Source organism: Triplophysa rosa, linkage group LG6 (genome assembly GCF_024868665.1).
Source record: "Triplophysa rosa linkage group LG6, Trosa_1v2, whole genome shotgun sequence".
Taxonomy (NCBI): Eukaryota; Metazoa; Chordata; class Actinopteri; order Cypriniformes; family Nemacheilidae; genus Triplophysa; species Triplophysa rosa.
This window is the reverse complement of record NC_079895.1, coordinates 25,678,460-25,696,279: the sequence shown is the minus strand read 5'-3', so window position 1 is coordinate 25,696,279 and position 17,820 is coordinate 25,678,460. Positions and strand designations below refer to the sequence as shown.

At 37.4% G+C, this 17,820-nt stretch overlaps 2 protein-coding genes across 15 annotated transcripts in view; both read left to right on the top strand.

Annotated features, from left to right (window-relative positions):
• mylka (myosin, light chain kinase a) overlaps positions 1 to 14,610 on the top strand; it is a 58,592-nt gene extending 43,982 nt beyond the window's left edge. For both annotated transcript variants that reach the window (XM_057335741.1, XM_057335742.1), the window contains 14 exons: positions 3,273 to 3,320; positions 3,986 to 4,113; positions 4,306 to 4,462; positions 7,740 to 8,045; positions 8,787 to 8,822; positions 8,943 to 9,033; positions 9,660 to 9,863; positions 10,694 to 10,911; positions 11,141 to 11,264; positions 11,367 to 11,519; positions 12,131 to 12,254; positions 12,549 to 12,639; positions 13,130 to 13,255; positions 13,814 to 14,610. In XM_057335741.1, coding sequence (XP_057191724.1) covers positions 3,273 to 3,320; positions 3,986 to 4,113; positions 4,306 to 4,462; positions 7,740 to 8,045; positions 8,787 to 8,822; positions 8,943 to 9,033; positions 9,660 to 9,863; positions 10,694 to 10,911; positions 11,141 to 11,264; positions 11,367 to 11,519; positions 12,131 to 12,254; positions 12,549 to 12,639; positions 13,130 to 13,255; positions 13,814 to 14,052 — 2,045 coding nt within the window. In that variant the 3' untranslated portion in view covers positions 14,053 to 14,610. The remainder of the gene's footprint in view (positions 1 to 3,272; positions 3,321 to 3,985; positions 4,114 to 4,305; positions 4,463 to 7,739; positions 8,046 to 8,786; positions 8,823 to 8,942; positions 9,034 to 9,659; positions 9,864 to 10,693; positions 10,912 to 11,140; positions 11,265 to 11,366; positions 11,520 to 12,130; positions 12,255 to 12,548; positions 12,640 to 13,129; positions 13,256 to 13,813) is intronic.
• Positions 14,611 to 15,795: 1,185 nt separating this feature from the next.
• fmnl2a (formin-like 2a) overlaps positions 15,796 to 17,820 on the top strand; it is a 49,555-nt gene continuing 47,530 nt past the window's right edge. For 12 of the 13 annotated variants that reach the window (XR_008963114.1, XM_057335540.1, XM_057335546.1 and 9 more), the window contains exon 1: positions 15,796 to 16,161. Coding sequence is in view for 11 of the 13 variants with exons in the window: in XM_057335540.1 (XP_057191523.1) it covers positions 16,048 to 16,161 (114 nt within the window). In the remaining 2 variants the exon portion in view is untranslated. The remainder of the gene's footprint in view (positions 16,162 to 17,820) is intronic. The other variant, XM_057335542.1, reaches the window with a different exon arrangement.

The window sequence follows — 17,820 nt, the reverse complement described above, 5'->3', positions numbered from 1 at the left end:
AAAGAAAGAAAGAAAGAAAGAAAGAAAGAAAGAAAGAAAGAAAGAAAGAAAGAAAGAAAGAAAGAAAGAAAGAAAGAAAGAGCTCATTAAATGAGGTGTTTGACAGTCTGTTGGAGCTGTTTGACTCTCACATGGGTTTAATGTAAAACAAAGCCAATAAAGAACATTGTGAGAAAACTACAGTTTGAATGGAATCTAAAGAGAGAGCAGAACACAATCTCTGAGAGCTGATGGAGAGATCAGGACTGACCCACACAAACTTCTATATATGGGCTCATTCAGAACTTGACCGTGAGGAGTATTGCCTAACATCAATGTTTTCTGACATGCCGAACATTCTTCAGTGTTTTAAAAAGCTTTTGTACACTGGTAGGTGTATTTCTTTTCCTCGTACATTGGCGAACACTATGCTGTACATCAGCTGAAGCTGCCGGTGTGCGCTCAACTATTAAGCGACATGTCTTCTCGGGGAAATAAACTTGAACTGAAAGACTATTTAAATAACAAACGGAACATTCATTTACACTGGACTAATCAAACCCGTTCTCGTTTCAGATATCCGCCTCATATGTTCGATCTTATCTGCAAACTTATCTAAATAGCATTTTCACACATGAGAGTGCACTCCTCAGCTAGGCCACCTTATACGAAGTCGCATTTTGAATGTATTCTAGACACTATGAGAATGTATTCTGCCCGAGAAACAGATCATTACAACGTGATAATGATTACACGATTATTTACTGATGCATACCCTGCATTTCATATTTTGGTCGTAAAGTTAATGCATACCCAAAGAACGTTTGCCAACCAATCAGATTGAAGCATTCAACTGCCCCGTATAATAAAAAGCAATGTGGCTTTCTCTATCTGAGCCGACCCTTCGTGTGGCCTTCCCTTTTCATAGTGCATTTCAAAGGCTCATAACATCATTTCTGACATGTAATGACATGACTGTTTGCCCGAGGCTATGGATTGCCAGTGATGATGTTGTAAATAATAATCAGTTTCTTGCACAGATTCTTTTGCTTCATACAGTAAGACTTTGATATATCGTCAGTAGCTGCGGGAATTCATTTTGTGTGCCTGTATCTACTTTTGTGCCTTTTAAAGAACGGGCAGGGATGGATTACTGACCGGGCCAATGGGGCCAGTGCCCTTGACTACCATGAGCACGAGGGGGCCCTGGCCTGATCATGAGTACATTTGTACCAAAATCATGCAAACAAAAGCAGTTTTAACAGCCAACCTTTAGGTTTGACATTTTATATTTCGTAGATCTTTCAAACTCGGTCATGTGTCTTTCATTCCGTGTTAATGCTCATCTGTCATGCAAGCATGAATTCATTGTTGCATTTATTTTTGACCAGATTCTGCTTTTTGTGCTTTTACTTTTGGAGCTGGTTGACAATAAAGGTGGAATTTTTCCTCCATCAGAGGCTCGATTGCATTTGGAGTGATGGAAAATCTGTGATTAAAAGTGATAACGTTAAAAAAAGAAGCAGTGATGTATCAGATGATGGAAATACCCCCAAAGCACATCTGATGGATGTTGAACTCAATGGGACTGCTAATGGAAACTGTGATTTTATGATCCGAGAAATGTTGTGTTTGTTCTGTTCCTTTGTCCGAGTAGCTTATTGGTATTCATTGCAGTTCGCTGCGACGGGAAAATTTATCTGAAGACTCTAAACTTCTGTACATACAGTAACTCGTCCTGCACTGTTTGTGCCACAAACTGATGATGAATGACACCTCAAACGTTGATGAGCAGACATTTACTTTTTTTTAGCTTGTTGTTTGACCAATCAGATTTTTCTAAGGAAAGGTTTGAGACAAATCTAGAGCGAGAAGTATCAATAACAAATGGGGGTGGGCTGTTTTGACCATTTATACCAATAAGCAGCCACCTAGTCATCACTTAAAACACCCCAACACAGCTTAAAGGGATAGTTCACCACAAAATGAAAATTCTGTCATGAATTATGTTTCAAACCCATATTTTGTTTGTTCTGATAAACACAAATAAAGTTATTCAGAACACATTAGCAACTGAGAGGTAGGCAAATTTAAAATGATAATAGTTTGTTTTCCTAAATTCTTCAAAATATCAAATTTTGTGTTCAACAGAACAAAAGAAATGATACAATATTTTTTCATTTTTGGGTGAACTATCCAGATCTACAGTCCAATATACGTTGAACTATTATAGCATTGTGAAATGATGTTATTATGGGCAGAATGAGTATAGCATCAGTGATCGTCCTTTTTAGATTTGTGTCTTCTTTTGACTACACTCTCTGACAATCTGCTTGTCTTCAGTGTCGGTTGACATTGTGAAGTAGATTTATATCAGCGGATTTGTTTAAAAAGCAGCAGAGGGCAAAGATGATCTGTTCTTCCAGGTGTTGTCAGGACTTTAAACGTATATCTTTGATGTATGCAGACTAAACAGTGGAACATAAAAGCGGGGATGCTATAGCTCTCTGTGTGTATGTTTCAGTTTTTAGTTGCTATATGTGGTCCACTGTCAAATCTCTTATGTTTTCGTCTGTACATATCGCTCTAGTCTCTTCTCGAGAAGGATGAAATCGGAACGTCTTACAACAGACTGAAAAAAACATTTGAACGTTTCTACAGATCAGAATCGTTTCATTTCCACGGCACTACTCTGTGTTCGTTGGCTTTGCCTTCACGTTGTTTCACGACAGCAATCAGAAGCAAAATAAATAGTGCCGGGAGTTATTTCCTGGATTCTTGGGGGATATTTTTAGTATGACCAAAAAAGGCCAAAAGCAAAGAACCTTAGCAGCTGATCTCTCTTAGAACATCCAGAGAAAACATCTCGAGTCTACATTCCCTCAAATACTTGAAATCTACGTGTCGATCTGATTGACATGTAAACATGTGCAGTATGTGTGTACGTTCAGATGATCATTATCATAAAATAAACCCTGAATTGTTTTTCCCTTATATTGACCAGTGTTTATTTTCCAGTACAGTGGTCATTAATTGAATCTATTATTGTCTAGTCACAATCGTATAGGATTAAAGAGAACTGTGTAAAATGTCTTCATTTTTGTCTCCAGTTTTTCAATGGAATATGGATTTTGAACATTTGAATAATCTCTTGCTTGTGAGACACATTGGGTTTATAATCCTTGTCTATGTGGCGAGGCTAATGTTGTATGTTCATCTCATGTTCTCTGTGAAACTGCCCAACGTGTCAGGTGAAAGTGAACTTGTTTTGTTTCTTGTATTGTTAACTGCAGATGAGGCCAAAATAAAGAAACCGCAACCGAAAACGCTGCCAAAACAAGGTAGGAACATTTGAAGTAATAATCCGGGTCAAATCTAATTTAGGATTGATAACAGCATCTGTGACATGGTGATATTTACCTTACTCGTGTGAAGACTTACGTGTAGTGATAGTTCACCCAAAAATGAAAATGAAGTCGTCAACACAAAAGAAGATAGTTTGAAGAGAGTGTGTAACCGAACAGCTGCGGCATCCATTCACCTCTGTTGTATGGACACTTAACCAAAGCAAGTGAATGGGGGCCAGTTAAAAACATTCTTCAAAATATCTTCTTTTGTGTTTTGTGGAAGAAAGAAAGTCCGACAGGTTTGAAGTGAGTAAATGATGGCAGATCTTTCATTTTTGGGTGAACGATCACTTTATGGGAACTTTTGGGGGCGGTTTCCCAGACAGGGATTAGTTTAAACCACGACTAGGCATTAGTTAAATCAGGATATTTAAGTCGTTTTTATAAACATACTTTACAAAAAAACATTACTGTGGGCATCTTATAACAAAACAGTCACACTGATATATCTTAAGATATGTCAGTGCAAGTTGTTTTCGATCAAGACACCTCGAACATTAAAGTCTGGGGCCCCCCCATAATGTTTTCCCTCTGTGGAAGCCAACGCACCTTGAATCGAAGTAAATGGAGTTTTTAGTCCGTGTGTGTATTTGTGTCAGGTGCTCCTCCTCAGATCCTGCAGTTTCCTGATGATATGAAGATCTTGGCCGGTCAGCAGGTCAATCTGCTGTGTAAGTTCGCTGGAGCTCCGCCCATCAGCTGCACCTGGCTCAAGTTCCGCAAACCAGTAAGAGTCATTTCATCTTCAACACGTGTAGAAACCTCGGATTGTGTGTTGTTGACATTACAGCAGATAAAGATTGACTCTGTCAGTCGTTGAACTTGTAAATGAGCTTTCTTAGAAATGCGGTTTAAGCGATTGGTCATCATCATTCATTTTTCAATAGTTTCAAATGGAATGTTGATGGGTCTTGTGCAGATTCAGGAGGGTCAGGATGGCATCTCCATAATGAGCGCAGACAGCAGCAGTCAGCTGACCATCCCAGAAGGACAACAGGAACACTGCGGATGCTACACAATTGAGATCAAAAACAGCTGGGGCGTAAGACAGGCCGCTCTCAATCTCACTATAGTCGGTAATTGCCTCATACATGTCAGATTTTTATTGGTGTACAAATTTGCCATGAAGAAACACATTTTTCTGATCTGATGATTGACTGCACATCTGTTATTTTGGTAAAACTTTACATTAAGGTAGCCTTTATTTTTTACCCATTATAAAGCAGTTATAACTGCATGAAAAAAAAGGGGGAAATACCTGCCAAATAGTGAGCCGCAGGGCCGGACTTAGGAGGTTGGGGGCCCCTGGGCTTGAGTTGTTTTCGGGGCCCCCGTACTATTTAAAACCATGTGTTTGTTAGCATTAGTAAATGTTTTTTTTTCTCCAATGACTAACAATAACACGTGTTCATTGGTTTACACGTTTATAATGCTTGTTTTGACAGTGGGAGCCACAAGTGGTGCTTTTATAGCGTGTAGGAAGTTTCAAACATACTTAAATGTAAAATCCAATCAACATTAATAATCAACATTATTAGTCCCCTTGATATTGTATAGTTTTTGACATAATCATACAGCCCTACCATTATGTATTTTAAAATTAAATTTATTGATCCATAATAAGAAAACTACTAAAAAGGAACAAATGTGTGTGTTCTCCCTGTATTTCTCGAGGATGTTGAGAGATTATACGTCTTGGATCTAAAATTTGAGAACACCTGCATTAACATGAAACCAACAATGAGCAATACAGTTGTCAGCATTTATTAATCTTGTTTATTGTTAGTTAATGCCAAATACAATTGTTCATGTTAGTTCAGGTGCATGTTTTTAAAAATATTAGTAAATACTGAAAATAAAGATTAACAAATGCAGACATGTAATCTAATGCTTAACTAATGTTAACAAATGCAACGGTGTAAAGTGTTAAAAATATATTAGTATTCTATTGCAATTCCATCAGTAAAGCATATGACAGATCTATGAGTTTGAAATGCACATTAAAATTGTATTCATATAATGAGATGAAACGTCTTATTATGGCTTAAATAGTTTCATAATAATGAGATGGGTCCATAGTTTTGTAAAGTCTAGTTAACTGAGGTTGTGCAGGGCAAATAGGGCACCCCTCTGTTATAAATCGTTTTAATTACTTTATGACTAACATAACATCATTTTAATGTCAAATTCTTAAATGTAAATCTAAGAGACAGTTTAATGCAGCTCACAGGCCATGAATCCATGAATGGTATATCTGCAAGGTATCATCTTAATTTAGCATTTACATTTTGCCAGAGATCTCAACGTCAGAAATGAAATAACTATCTAAACGCAGTTTGTCCCTTCACGCGTCCCGTAGTTCGGTTGTTTTAACTTTGTTTATTAGTTAGCAGAATGTTTTCATTTTTTATTTACATGGATGGATTTAACAGTGTTTGCGTATTATTTACAAGAACCGCTTATGGCCACAGAACGGGAAATATTAGAAATAAACTCTATATTACCTGTTTTTATTCAGAGATGTCTGCAGAACACAACACTTTTCATAACACGTTTTTTGTAAAAGCAAAGAAAGTGTAACAACAACAACAGCTAGTAGACTCTACTGCATCTACCTGTCGATGAAACAATCTGTCGTGTTCAGTGAGCGGACACAGACTGTGAGGCGCGAGCGTCAAATGGAAAACGCGGAGTGGAATCATATAGCGGTGTAATAAGAGAAAGTTTTTCGCGGGGATGTGAATCCTCTCTACTCTACTTCGGCTACCGTTCAACTTCGCCTACCAAAGGCGGTCGCCAACCACGTCGGTCCGCGAGTTTCAAAGGAGAAATAACTGAAATAAAACCGGAGGGTGGCGGCCTGGCGGGAGATGGTGACAGGTATGCTCTGGATTCTCTGCCTAAAGATCAAGGTGTGGTGCCATGGGTGTAAAGAATCATTATTTCCTAAATGCTGTTCTTTCGCGTTCTTGTCTCTCAGTTTTTGGTTTTCTTTAAGCGCGGCACTGCGATTGCGCTTGTCAGCCATTAGAACAATCGTCTTAATGAGCAGACAGGTTTCAACTGCAGTAAACGTAACGGATAGAATCCACATATGACCAATCAGGAAACGCCAACATGACTGACGGAACGATTAGCCAATTAAACGACATTGTTCCTTACATAAGGCAGTGCTATTGAACATTGGTAGGCCAATGCACAAAGTTTAAATGAAAAATAAAATGACTGGCATATAACTAAACAAATCAAATTAACGACAGCAGGCGGGCCCCCTGAAGGGCGGGGCCCCTGGGCTGGAGCCCAGTCAAAGCCAATGGTAAGTCCGGCCTTGGTGAGCCGGTATAAGAAAAACAACACAACACCCTACAGTGTCCAGTCTGACAGCCCATATTGCAAACAACATCAAGATATTAATGAATCTGCTTTCGAGTCAAATAAATAATGAATAAATACATTTATTAAGCAGTTATAACATGCGAGTTAAAAATGGCTCACTATTTGGCAGGTATTTCGTTAGAATCCCTCTTTTTATTCATGCAGTTATAACTGCTTCATAATGCATTTGTAAATGAGTTATTAATCATTAATAAACGCATTTATAAATGCGTTATAAAGGGTACCTTAATGTAAAGTGTTACCATAATTTTTTATGCTGTATCATTACACAGCTCGTTGGAATGCTTGATTCTGATTGGCCTGTCGCGACATTTTCAGGTTCGTTTTTCCCATATAACAACCTCCCAAAACTAATAACACACGGTAACATCGGATGCAGCAAATCATTTTGACAGGGTTTTTTTTGACAAATTAAATATAAATATGTCTTTTAATAACACATATGACATTATATTTACAAATGATTAAAGTTAATTGCCTGTTCGTAACATTTGAATGTCGCTTCTTACCTTAAATCCGAGCTAAAAAAATGATCTAAAAATATATTTCTAATTCACACTTGATGTCCAGTTTTTTCTCATGTGGCAAGAAGCTGATTCGCATCGGGTCCTGATCACACTGTCGGGGCTGATTTCTGCGATAACAACCGGCTGCCTGTACATCACCCCTTACAGATCACATTCTCACAATATGTTTGCACGGGCCAAAGCCAAACTGGCAAAATAACTGATTCAGAATGCAATTGTGTAATTTGACTTGAGAGATTGATTTGTTTTTAAAGAAAGGTCTCATAATATTTCCATAAAATAAATGAATGTATTGTTTCCGGTGTAAGTCACTTTAACCCTATAGAGGCTATTTTGACATCCTAACAGTGCACTGGGTTCAGATTCCTTCATTTTATAGTGTTTTCTTTCGTTAATTAATGAGCTTTTCCTGTGACCCCTTTCTTTGCAGATAAGCCTGACCCACCCGCCCGTGTCCCAGCAGCCTCAGACATCCGTAAATCCAGCCTTACTCTGTCTTGGTACGGGCCGACGTACGACGGTGGCAGCGCAGTCCAGTCCTACAACCTGGAGATATGGAACTCTGTGAATAAGCAGTGGACAGATCTGGCATCCTGTAATAGCACTTCATACAACGTGCAGAACCTGCTACCGGACAGACAGTACATGTTGCGAGTGAGAGCTGTAAATATTTATGGGGTAGGAGATCCCAGTGCTGAATCTGAGCCTGTGCAGGTTGGCCAGGAGGCTGAAGATGGTGAGCGCCCTCCAGTGGCCTTCAAGAGTATTGTGTGGCAGTGTATTTGAAAAAGTTATGTTGGTCAGGGATTTAAACTTTAGGTCTTTATCACCCCCCCAAAATAGGTATTTTACAGGTATTTTTATTAGGGATGCACTAATGTGTCATTTTTGGCCGATAACGATTACCGATAATTCTTAAACTTCGGAAGGCGATAACTGATATATTGGACGATATACATCTAAATATTAATATAACATTTTCGGAGACTGAACATTCTTTTTTTCCCCTGAAAATCATGTACCAAGCCTACTTTACACTAATTAAAGCATTTGCGTGGTGGATAACAACGCTCCTGGCTATAATATATCGGCTTAAATTTTATTATCGGCCGATACGATAACATTAAAAATGGCCATTTACCAGCCGATATGGCCGATAATTATTTGTGCATCCCTAATTTTTATGTATACTTTTATTATTTTTGTACTTTTTTTTAAATAGATTGTTATTTTGTTGTCTTTTATAAAACCTTAGTCAGCATAATAGCCCATAAAAATCCTAAAACAATAGTTTGATTTTCTTTTACACTTAACTTTGCAATATAATATGCCACTGAGGGACTCTGAGGGAATTATTTATGTCTAAAAATCATCGTGTATACTGTATTACTAATAAAGCTTTATGTTGACTAAATGTTAAATTATTCTAAAGTGTTAAGTTTATTTCAACAAAATACGTTGTCTGGTCATTTTACAGAAAATAAGGAAGATGAGGCTGAGCGCTCAGATGATGGTAGGTCTCTTTATTTTCCATTTCTATTTCAAATGGTATCCCGCATTATATAAAAAGCAGCGATGTAAATAAATGTCAGTAGTGACAATCTTGTCATCGCGTATTCTCCCATTTGACCAGAATCAGAGAAGGTACGAGAATACAGAAACGTGATGATCAGAACAGACGTGAAGGTGAAGGACCTGTATGATGTGGAAGACCGAATGGGCACGTGAGTACGGAATTGACCTCAGATTACTAAACTAACGTTACATGATTATCTTAATAAAAATAAAAAAATATGTCAAGGAGATGTGATGAAGATGGGGATGTGAACAATTTTCTTTTTTTAATCAGTAATGGTTCAAATGTTCTAGGCTCCAGAATTAACACTCCGTCCAAACAACAAGTAAATAAAACAAAAAGGGCGATTTCAGAGAGGCTAACAATATAGCACTGAGCATAACATCCCACCTTTAGACTGAATACAATGATTAGACGAACATTTGATGGTCCTGCGCCGTCCACAGAAGATATTTACAAAGTATTTATATGAATTTATTTAGACCATTTGGCAATTGCTGTTAGTGTGTGAAGAGACTTGTTTCTGGAAAAAAATCGCCCATCCTGCCCTTAAATCACATCTTTCATATCATTTTGGCAAAAAGTGGTTAATCCTCCTGTCTTTAAGACGTGAAAACAACATTTGAGAATCAAAATCATGACCGGTCTTATTTTGTGACAGGTGGAATTTTCAAACATTGATCATTTATAGTTCACCCTCCAGTAAAGTCTGACGACTTATCTTTGGTTCAAATAAGCGGATATCTTTTGAAAAACTGTCTTTTTTTGTTTCAGAGGGAAATTTGGTACTGTTTTTAAACTAATAGAGAAGTCTACAAAAAAAGTCTGGGCTGGGAAGTTCATAAAAGCGTATTCTGCCAAAGAGAAAGATAACGTCCGTCAGGAAATCGCAATTATGAACGATCTTCATCACTTAAAACTTGTGCAGTGTGTTGATGCTTTTGAGGGTAAAACAGACATCGTCATGGTATTAGAAATGTAAGTATAAATGGTTAATGTTTTGTTTGTTTTACTTCTTTAAGAGATCGTTCACCCCAAAATACAAATTATATCATCATTTACTCACTCTCATGTCATTCCAAACCTGTTTCTTCTGCAGAACACAAAAGAAGATATTTTGAAGAATGTTGACCCCCCCATTGACTTCCATTATACGGACAAAAAAACATTTCTCAAAATATCATCTTTTGTCTTGCACAGAAGAAAGAATCACATACAGGTTTTGAACCACTTGAGGGTGAATAAATGATGACAGAATTTGTATTTTTGGGTGCTCAAAGTGCTCCGAATTGCAGTGTATGGAAATGAGCGAGTGAAGGGGGTCTCCCTCGAGGGTCAGTTGTGGCTTTGATCTTGGCCTCATCCATGCAGCAGACCAAACACTCAGCACATAACCCCAGAAAAAAATGCTGGGTATATGAAACTTAGCTTTTAAAAACTTATAAATTCATAAATGAATTGATTATCAGCCTGTCACAAAGTCATAATGAAAGCCACTTTCACTTCCTCCGTGGGAAACAAATGGCTGTATACTTGTGGATGGAACATTGTTGATAATAGTCTTCTGTAAAAGAAGTTGTTTTGAAATATCTCCGTGGTTTTGGGTCCATATAATAATAAAGTCAATGGGCGCCAATCATTTTTTAGTGCTTTAGTCCTTTTTACTTGACAAAATGAAAGATTTAATTGGCTTTTCATCTGGAGCTCTAGGAACACCATACAGTAGATCAGTCACAGAGTGGTGAAGCAGAAATGAGCTTGAATTGGTCAGATGTGTTGGCTGAACGTCGGCGTGATGTCTTTTTCAGGATCTCTGGAGGGGAACTCTTTGACCGGATCATAGATGAGGATTTTGAGCTGACAGAGAGGGAAGTGATCAAATACATGCTGCAGATAGTGGATGGTGTGAACTTTATCCATAAGAAAGGCATCGTCCACCTGGACCTCAAACCTGAGAACATTATGTGTGTCAATAAAACTGGCAGCAAAATCAAACTCATTGACTTCGGACTGGCACGTAGACTGGGTCAGTATAAAGCCCAACGACTGCATTTAAATCTAGGGTCTTATGAGATGTTCTTATAGTACTATGTATAAGTGAAAATGTATAAGTGAAAATGTATAGGCATGATAATCATTGCATAATTAATACATCATTTTGTGCATTTTAAAATGCATGAGTCACACATTGGCAATATCACATTTTATATTAAAATAAGTGCATGGATGTTTTTTTGTCACACATATGAGTATAGAGATAGCCGGATCTCTCAAAGTCTTATTTGGCACGCCGGAGTTTGTGGCTCCAGAGGTGATTAACTATGAGCCCATCAGTTACGCTACGGACATGTGGAGTATTGGAGTTATCTGCTATATACTGTGAGTATTCAGAAATGACCTTTACTTGCTTGACAACATATTTTCCCTTTTTGAGAATGCCTATGAGTGTTAGTCTGATGCCTACTAGTTTCTTCTCATTAGTGTAAGTGGTTTGTCTCCGTTCATGGGGGACAATGATAATGAGACGCTCTCTAACGTAACCTCGGCGACGTGGGATTTTGAAGATGAAGCGTTTGATGAGATCTCGGATGAGGCCAAAAGCTTCATTAGCAACTTGCTCAAGAAAGACATGAAGTGAGTCTTGAGGTTCATTGCAAAATCCCACTGCATGTTTTCAATATCCCAGGTTCAGTTCTATTTTAAGGTACTTCCCTTACGAAAATTAACTTACGATAATTGTTTGTTTTTTTGTGGTAAAAGTGTAGTAACCACGTTTTTTTGGCACATTGATTACTATTGGCAAAACCATGGTTTTACTATAGTAATCATGTTTTAACTATGGTTTTAGAATTTTGTGCTCACCATGTTTTTTTAGTTTCAACTGTAGTAAAACCATGTTTTTTGTTTTTGTTTTTTAAAACCATTTTCATAGGGATATTTGTTTCTGTACTAAGCTAAGAGTGGCTAAAATCCATTTTGGATTGAAATTTTACATCAGACGTAATTACAGGACAACACACAGCACAGCGCTGTCGTTATTACACCACTAGAGGGCACTTGACATTAAAATGTTACTAGGTCAAAGTAGGCTGCTTGTACAAATTGCAAATGAATTATTCTTTGGATTAGGACAGGCATGAAAGAACAGATTCAAATTGATTTGGGAAAGTCCTGGTCGGACTGGTTTTGTTCGTTTGCTTCTTAAACTAACGTTCCATTGATTCTGCATGTTTGGTTATCTCCAGGGCCCGTCTGACCTGTGATCAGTGTATTCAGCACCCGTGGCTCAAGCAGGACACAAACAACATGGAGGCCAAGAAGCTTTCTAAGGAGAGAATGAAGAAGTACATCCTGAGGAGAAAATGGCAGGTCAGAATGCCTGTTGTTGGCATATGCGCACCACATACGTTAGGCAGCTCAAGCATTGTAATACTAAATCTCTACAATTTGTAAATCAATAGTTCAAGTTCAAGTTCAATGCAATGAATACAAATGCTTGGAGTCCTTGTGGAATTATCTTGTTTATGTGTTTGTGGTTGGCACCACAGAAAACAAGTGTGGCATAACAAGATATTCTTGCCGTTTGCTTCTCTTTGTGAAGTTCTTGTGCTTATGTGTTGCACTGAGAGTGACAGACTAAAGGTTTTGTCATCTTTTCTTCAGAAAACAGGGCATGCAGTACGAGCGATTGGTCGACTTTCTAACATGGCATTGATGGCAGGCGTTCATGCCAAAAAGGGCTCCCCCACTGAAGGTCAAATTGCCACATTTTTTCTGCCTCTTAAATAGGAGATGGCTGGTGTCTCTGTCTGTGAATTATGTTTTATTTGCAGTCACACTGTCTCATTGTGGTTAGCTTTCAGCTACAGTTTGATGTGCGTACATTTTTTTGTTTTTATAATTTTTTATAATTTTATTACAAAATTACAACTTTAAAAAATAACATTCTGTCATCATATTACAAACTCACGTTACTTTTGTCTTCCCTGTAAGAACAGAATTTCGGAAGAACAGTAATGCTGCTTTTTGGAAAGTGTATAAGGTTTTATTCAGTTTTGTGTTTGTGTGTAAAACAATAATGACAGGATTGTTTTGGGTAAAGACTTCTGTCTTAGTCAAAGGGTAGATAATTGAACATGACTGTTGGCGGTATAATGGAAAAACCACAGACCTAACTACGTTTTCAGTGAATATGAATGCAAATGTACAGTATATTGTAAAATCTTGCTGTTTGTCTGTTGTAGTGGAAGATAGACAGTTTTCTATTGAATCGGAGGAGAAGGTTTCAATGAAACCCACGTTCAGCACTGTTATTAAAGATGTTGAGGTGGTGGAGGGCAGTGCTGCACGATTCGACTGCAAAATTGAGGGTAATTTTACAATTTCAGTGTTATGAGTAAAAGTGCCTTGTACAGTAAAATAAGAAACATTTCATCAACATATTTATTAAATACATTAAGACACCAAAGTTGTTTGGAGTTGTAAGTAAATGTAACAAAAATAATAATTAATTCATATTTAGAGTCTTAAAAAATTGAGTAAACAACATTTCAACTTGATTGACTTCATCATAAACTAGACTACATAAAATGCGCTGCAGGTATAAATGAAGAGTTTGGTTTCAAAATGAAATAACTCGACTCAAAAATGATGTATTTTTATTGTGCGTACCAATTAATATCAATCAAACTGCAGTTGGTTTGTTTGGATTTAAGCCATAATAACAAAAAATACAGCTAACTAACACAATAAAACACAATAAAAACATTATAACATAATAAAAAACATGATTTTTGATTTTTTTTTTAAAACTGAGTCAAATATTTATATGTACATACATCCACTAAAAGCCCTAATGTTGTTCGTACTTACTAATAAAAACCTACAAAATCCACACAATTAATAAACATTTTATTGTTTACCATCAGGTTACCCTGACCCAGAGGTGGTGTGGTTTAAGGACGACCAGCCGATTAAAGAGACACGTCATTTTCAAATCGATTATGATGAAGATGGAAACTGCAGTCTGGTCATTTCTGAGGTCAGTGGTGAGGATGATGCAAAATACACCTGCAAGGCCATGAACAGCGTCGGAGAAGCAACCTGCACTGCTGAACTCATCGTAGAGGTGATGGATGGAGAAGAGGAGGAAGAGGAAGAAGAATAAGTGGTACTTCGGTTAAAAAAACGTTTCTCTCTTTCTTTGGTTAGTCTCACTGTCTTTTGGATAATGACAATGATGATGAGGATGAAGAAGACCTCTATCACCTCGCGCAGCGATTCTTTTATTGCACTTCGAATTCTTAGGTTTGTTTGTTTTGTGTTAAAACAGTCAAGGTCAGATATCTGATTATCACATGACCCTAGCGTTTCACACATTCCATCGGTTACTTTTATTTTATTTTAAGTTTTTCCAACCAGACAAAACAAAACTTAACTAAACTCACATGTGTGTTTGTGTGAGATAATGTTTTAAATAAGTGTTATTTAAGCACACACTATTTAAGCAAGGTTGTGTGTTTTCATTTGAAGACCTTTTCCTCATTTTCACCTGTGACAACTGCACTTATCAGAGATTTGTATACATGTTATTAGTAATGTCTATAGGTTGGATTTCTCTATTTTTACAGTAGGCCTATGTACCAGTTTGAAGAAGTGCAGACTGCATTGTAATGAGAACACTACAAATGTTGTTATTCACATTTAAAGAATAAATTTTTTATCACAATCAAGTTTTCAATTTCGTCTTGTGCTCAGTCAAAAGTCTTTCTTATTATGTTGAACTTTTACACGCAGTGTACACTACAGTGTTCAATTTGCATTTAAGAAATAAGTACACACACCATAGATCTCTCACTAATAACCCAAACATCTTTTCTTGTTGTAAAGAAATACTAGGCGCTGATTTAACTTTTCTGCAGACCAGTATTGAAAAATCAAATAATAATGGATTCTATTTCAGCATCATTTCTACGCACACTATGCGTAAAAATATGGACTGTGTTAAAAATTACAAACTTCAATAAGAAAGTATGGCAGTAAAGATAACGTACAACGTCATAAAATTGCCTTGATGACACGTACAGACCCACTTGTCGCATATTGTCTTTTTGATTGACATTTATATTTATTATAAAAAATATAATTACTTTATAAATAATTATTCATTTATAAATTCCTAGGTATATACAGTACATTTAAAAGTGTCACCATGAACGTCCTTTAGATGGTGCTACAAAATAGCATCAACATAACCGTATGCTAGGAAATAAGCATTAGCTTAAAGTAGACATTTTCAAAACAAATAACATGACAAAATATTTAACCAAAAACCTGAACTTTAATTCCTACAATTATTTATCTCTAGATTGCATTTTATGTTCATTTTTAATTGATGACGAGGGTGTTTCAGCGAAAGAAATGTGTTTGCAAATTTTGCTATAGCACAATATGTTGCTGCCAAACATTTCTTGTTAATGTAGCCTATAATCAAATTGGCTGTACAATTTAATCGTAGCATATGATGAAAAGCTTTAATAGACGTATTTTGATGAAAAGTTAAAGTAATGTACAATATGTTGCCACGACATGATTGCATAGCCTATTTTTTACAGTGAGAATAAGAACTGTAAGAATTATACCTGCTGGCTGCCAAAAAGCAATTTTCTTTTGTAAATGACATTTAAAAATAAAGAAAGAAAATAAAGCAAAACACTCCTAAACGAATTTTGTGTTTCCTGCGCGTTTGTATATTAAATGGTCTAGAAAATAGCGTCCATGTGACGTCTGACTACAATGATGCAAACCAAACCGAATGCATTATAAATATTCATGAGCCAAGCCTTCGCAGGATTGGTCAATCTTCTCACGGGGCGGAGTGTAGCGGCGCGCCTGTAGTTCCCAGCTGAAGTGCGCTTCAGTCTGGAAAACTGAGGCTGAATCATGAGGAATATTAGAGATCATAGGGAGTGGTACCGACATTGTGCAATATGAAGACGTTATTTGCGCTCTTGTTGCCTGTGTGAAGTTATAATGCTGCTGCGCGCGGACCGTCATGAAGTGTTCGAGCTGAGATAAAGTCGGACAGAAAGTTATATCGGATACTGGACATAAACAGGACAAACTCGCAAGAGCAAGAGCGTGATTAGGTACCGGAGGAGAGATGGGGAACGCAGGCAGTATGAACCAACAAACAGACCCCAGAGGACATCACATGCCCCTCAAAGTGCCCATGCCCGACCCGGGGGAACTGGAGGAGAGATTTGCGCTCGTTTTGGTTCGTATTATTGCTTTTATTTTTTAGCCAAAATGACTGCAAAGTCACAGAAAGACATGTTAAACGTTTACTTTTAGGTTAACTGTTAGTTTGCAACAATTCTACTTGGTCTTTTCTATAATGTTTTATTCAGTTTAGTTGAAAGTAGTTCAAGTTCAACAGTTGCGTCCGTCTGGTAGCTGGGACGAAGGAACAGTCGTAAAGGAACTGTTTGTATTCATTTCTACATTTTATTTCGTCATCAGTTGGGAAAGGGATGGTGTTGAGTTCTTATAGATGAGTAGTATACATTAAAAGCTGTTTCCCTTACGAAAATTAACCGTGTTTTTTTGTGTTACAAGTGTAGTAACCATGTTTTTTTGGTGCATTGATTAACCATGGTTTTACTACAGTAACCATCGTTTACTATGGTTTTTACAAAAAACATGGTAGTCAAAACCATGGTTATTTTGTGATAACCATTGTTTTACTACAGTAACCATGTTTTTTTGGTTTTAACTGTAGTAAAACCATGGTAAATTTTCGTAAGGGTTATTTCTGTCAAACGTCAAAAGCTCAGTGGGCAGCTGAAGGACCCTGAATTACAGATATCTTTAGTTTATTTTACATCGTGGGTGGACATTTTTTGGCCTGGAAATGTTTGCTTACAGTCATTGCTTCAAATATCTTACGTTTATAGCTTTGATCTATTATGCCCACATGACCCGTTGTTAGTTTCATCATTCAGACAAAGCTCATCAGCTTTTCTAAACGTTATAATTCACCACGGTCAACCACAGCTGTTTCCAAACAATCCCTCCACTTGTCCCGTTCTTTCCAGTGCAGGGATGACTTGAATATAGCACAGGAAATGATGTCATGAAGCAGGCATCTACAATCCTTTGTCTGCGTGTCTGAAGAATGCAAGGAATGTGTCACATTAGTACCTGAAGTGTGCTGGAGGGCTGGTTTTATGGGCACATATAAATGTAGGTCAGACGGAGGCCTAATGCTTTGCTAACACAAGACTCGTTCAATTAATGCACACTCGCATGCTGTTGGGCAGATGACGTGCAAGAGGTCTCCTCAAGAAAAGCAGCTTGGGGCAGAATGGGGCAGTTCGGTCCTTCTCAAAAAGAAATGGAGTTGGTTTGGTCTCTCTTTCACACAGCCTCGGGCTCTGGTGATTTGATCAAATGAGACGTCCACTCCACACAAGTGGCTTTCATTCGATATCGTTTGTCTCTGTCCATCGTTTTTTGTGATTTTGAAATACTAGTCGCATTGGTCTTGTTGCAGTTGAATCCTGGTCCTGACGTCACTGGCGGGTTAGCCGATTGGAAGCTTTTATTTCTAATCCGTGCGGTTCATGATCACCTGCCTCTTAGGTTTTAGATACGCATACTGTATTGTTGTGATAATAACCACGATTAACTGATAATACTATTCTACACTCTTTTGCGAAAATGACTGACTTTGTCTTATCCTGCTTAATACATGAATTGACTTGAAATATTGATTAGAGTTTAAAAAAAAAGTATTTCAGAAGAAAGAGAGATCTTTATCAAAAAGTCAATAACTGAGAATCTAAATGATTATCATGCCCTTTGAAACAATAGTTTCAATTGTAAAAAGTGCCCTGTCACAGGCTGGCAGACGCTCACAGGGATGATGTAGCTT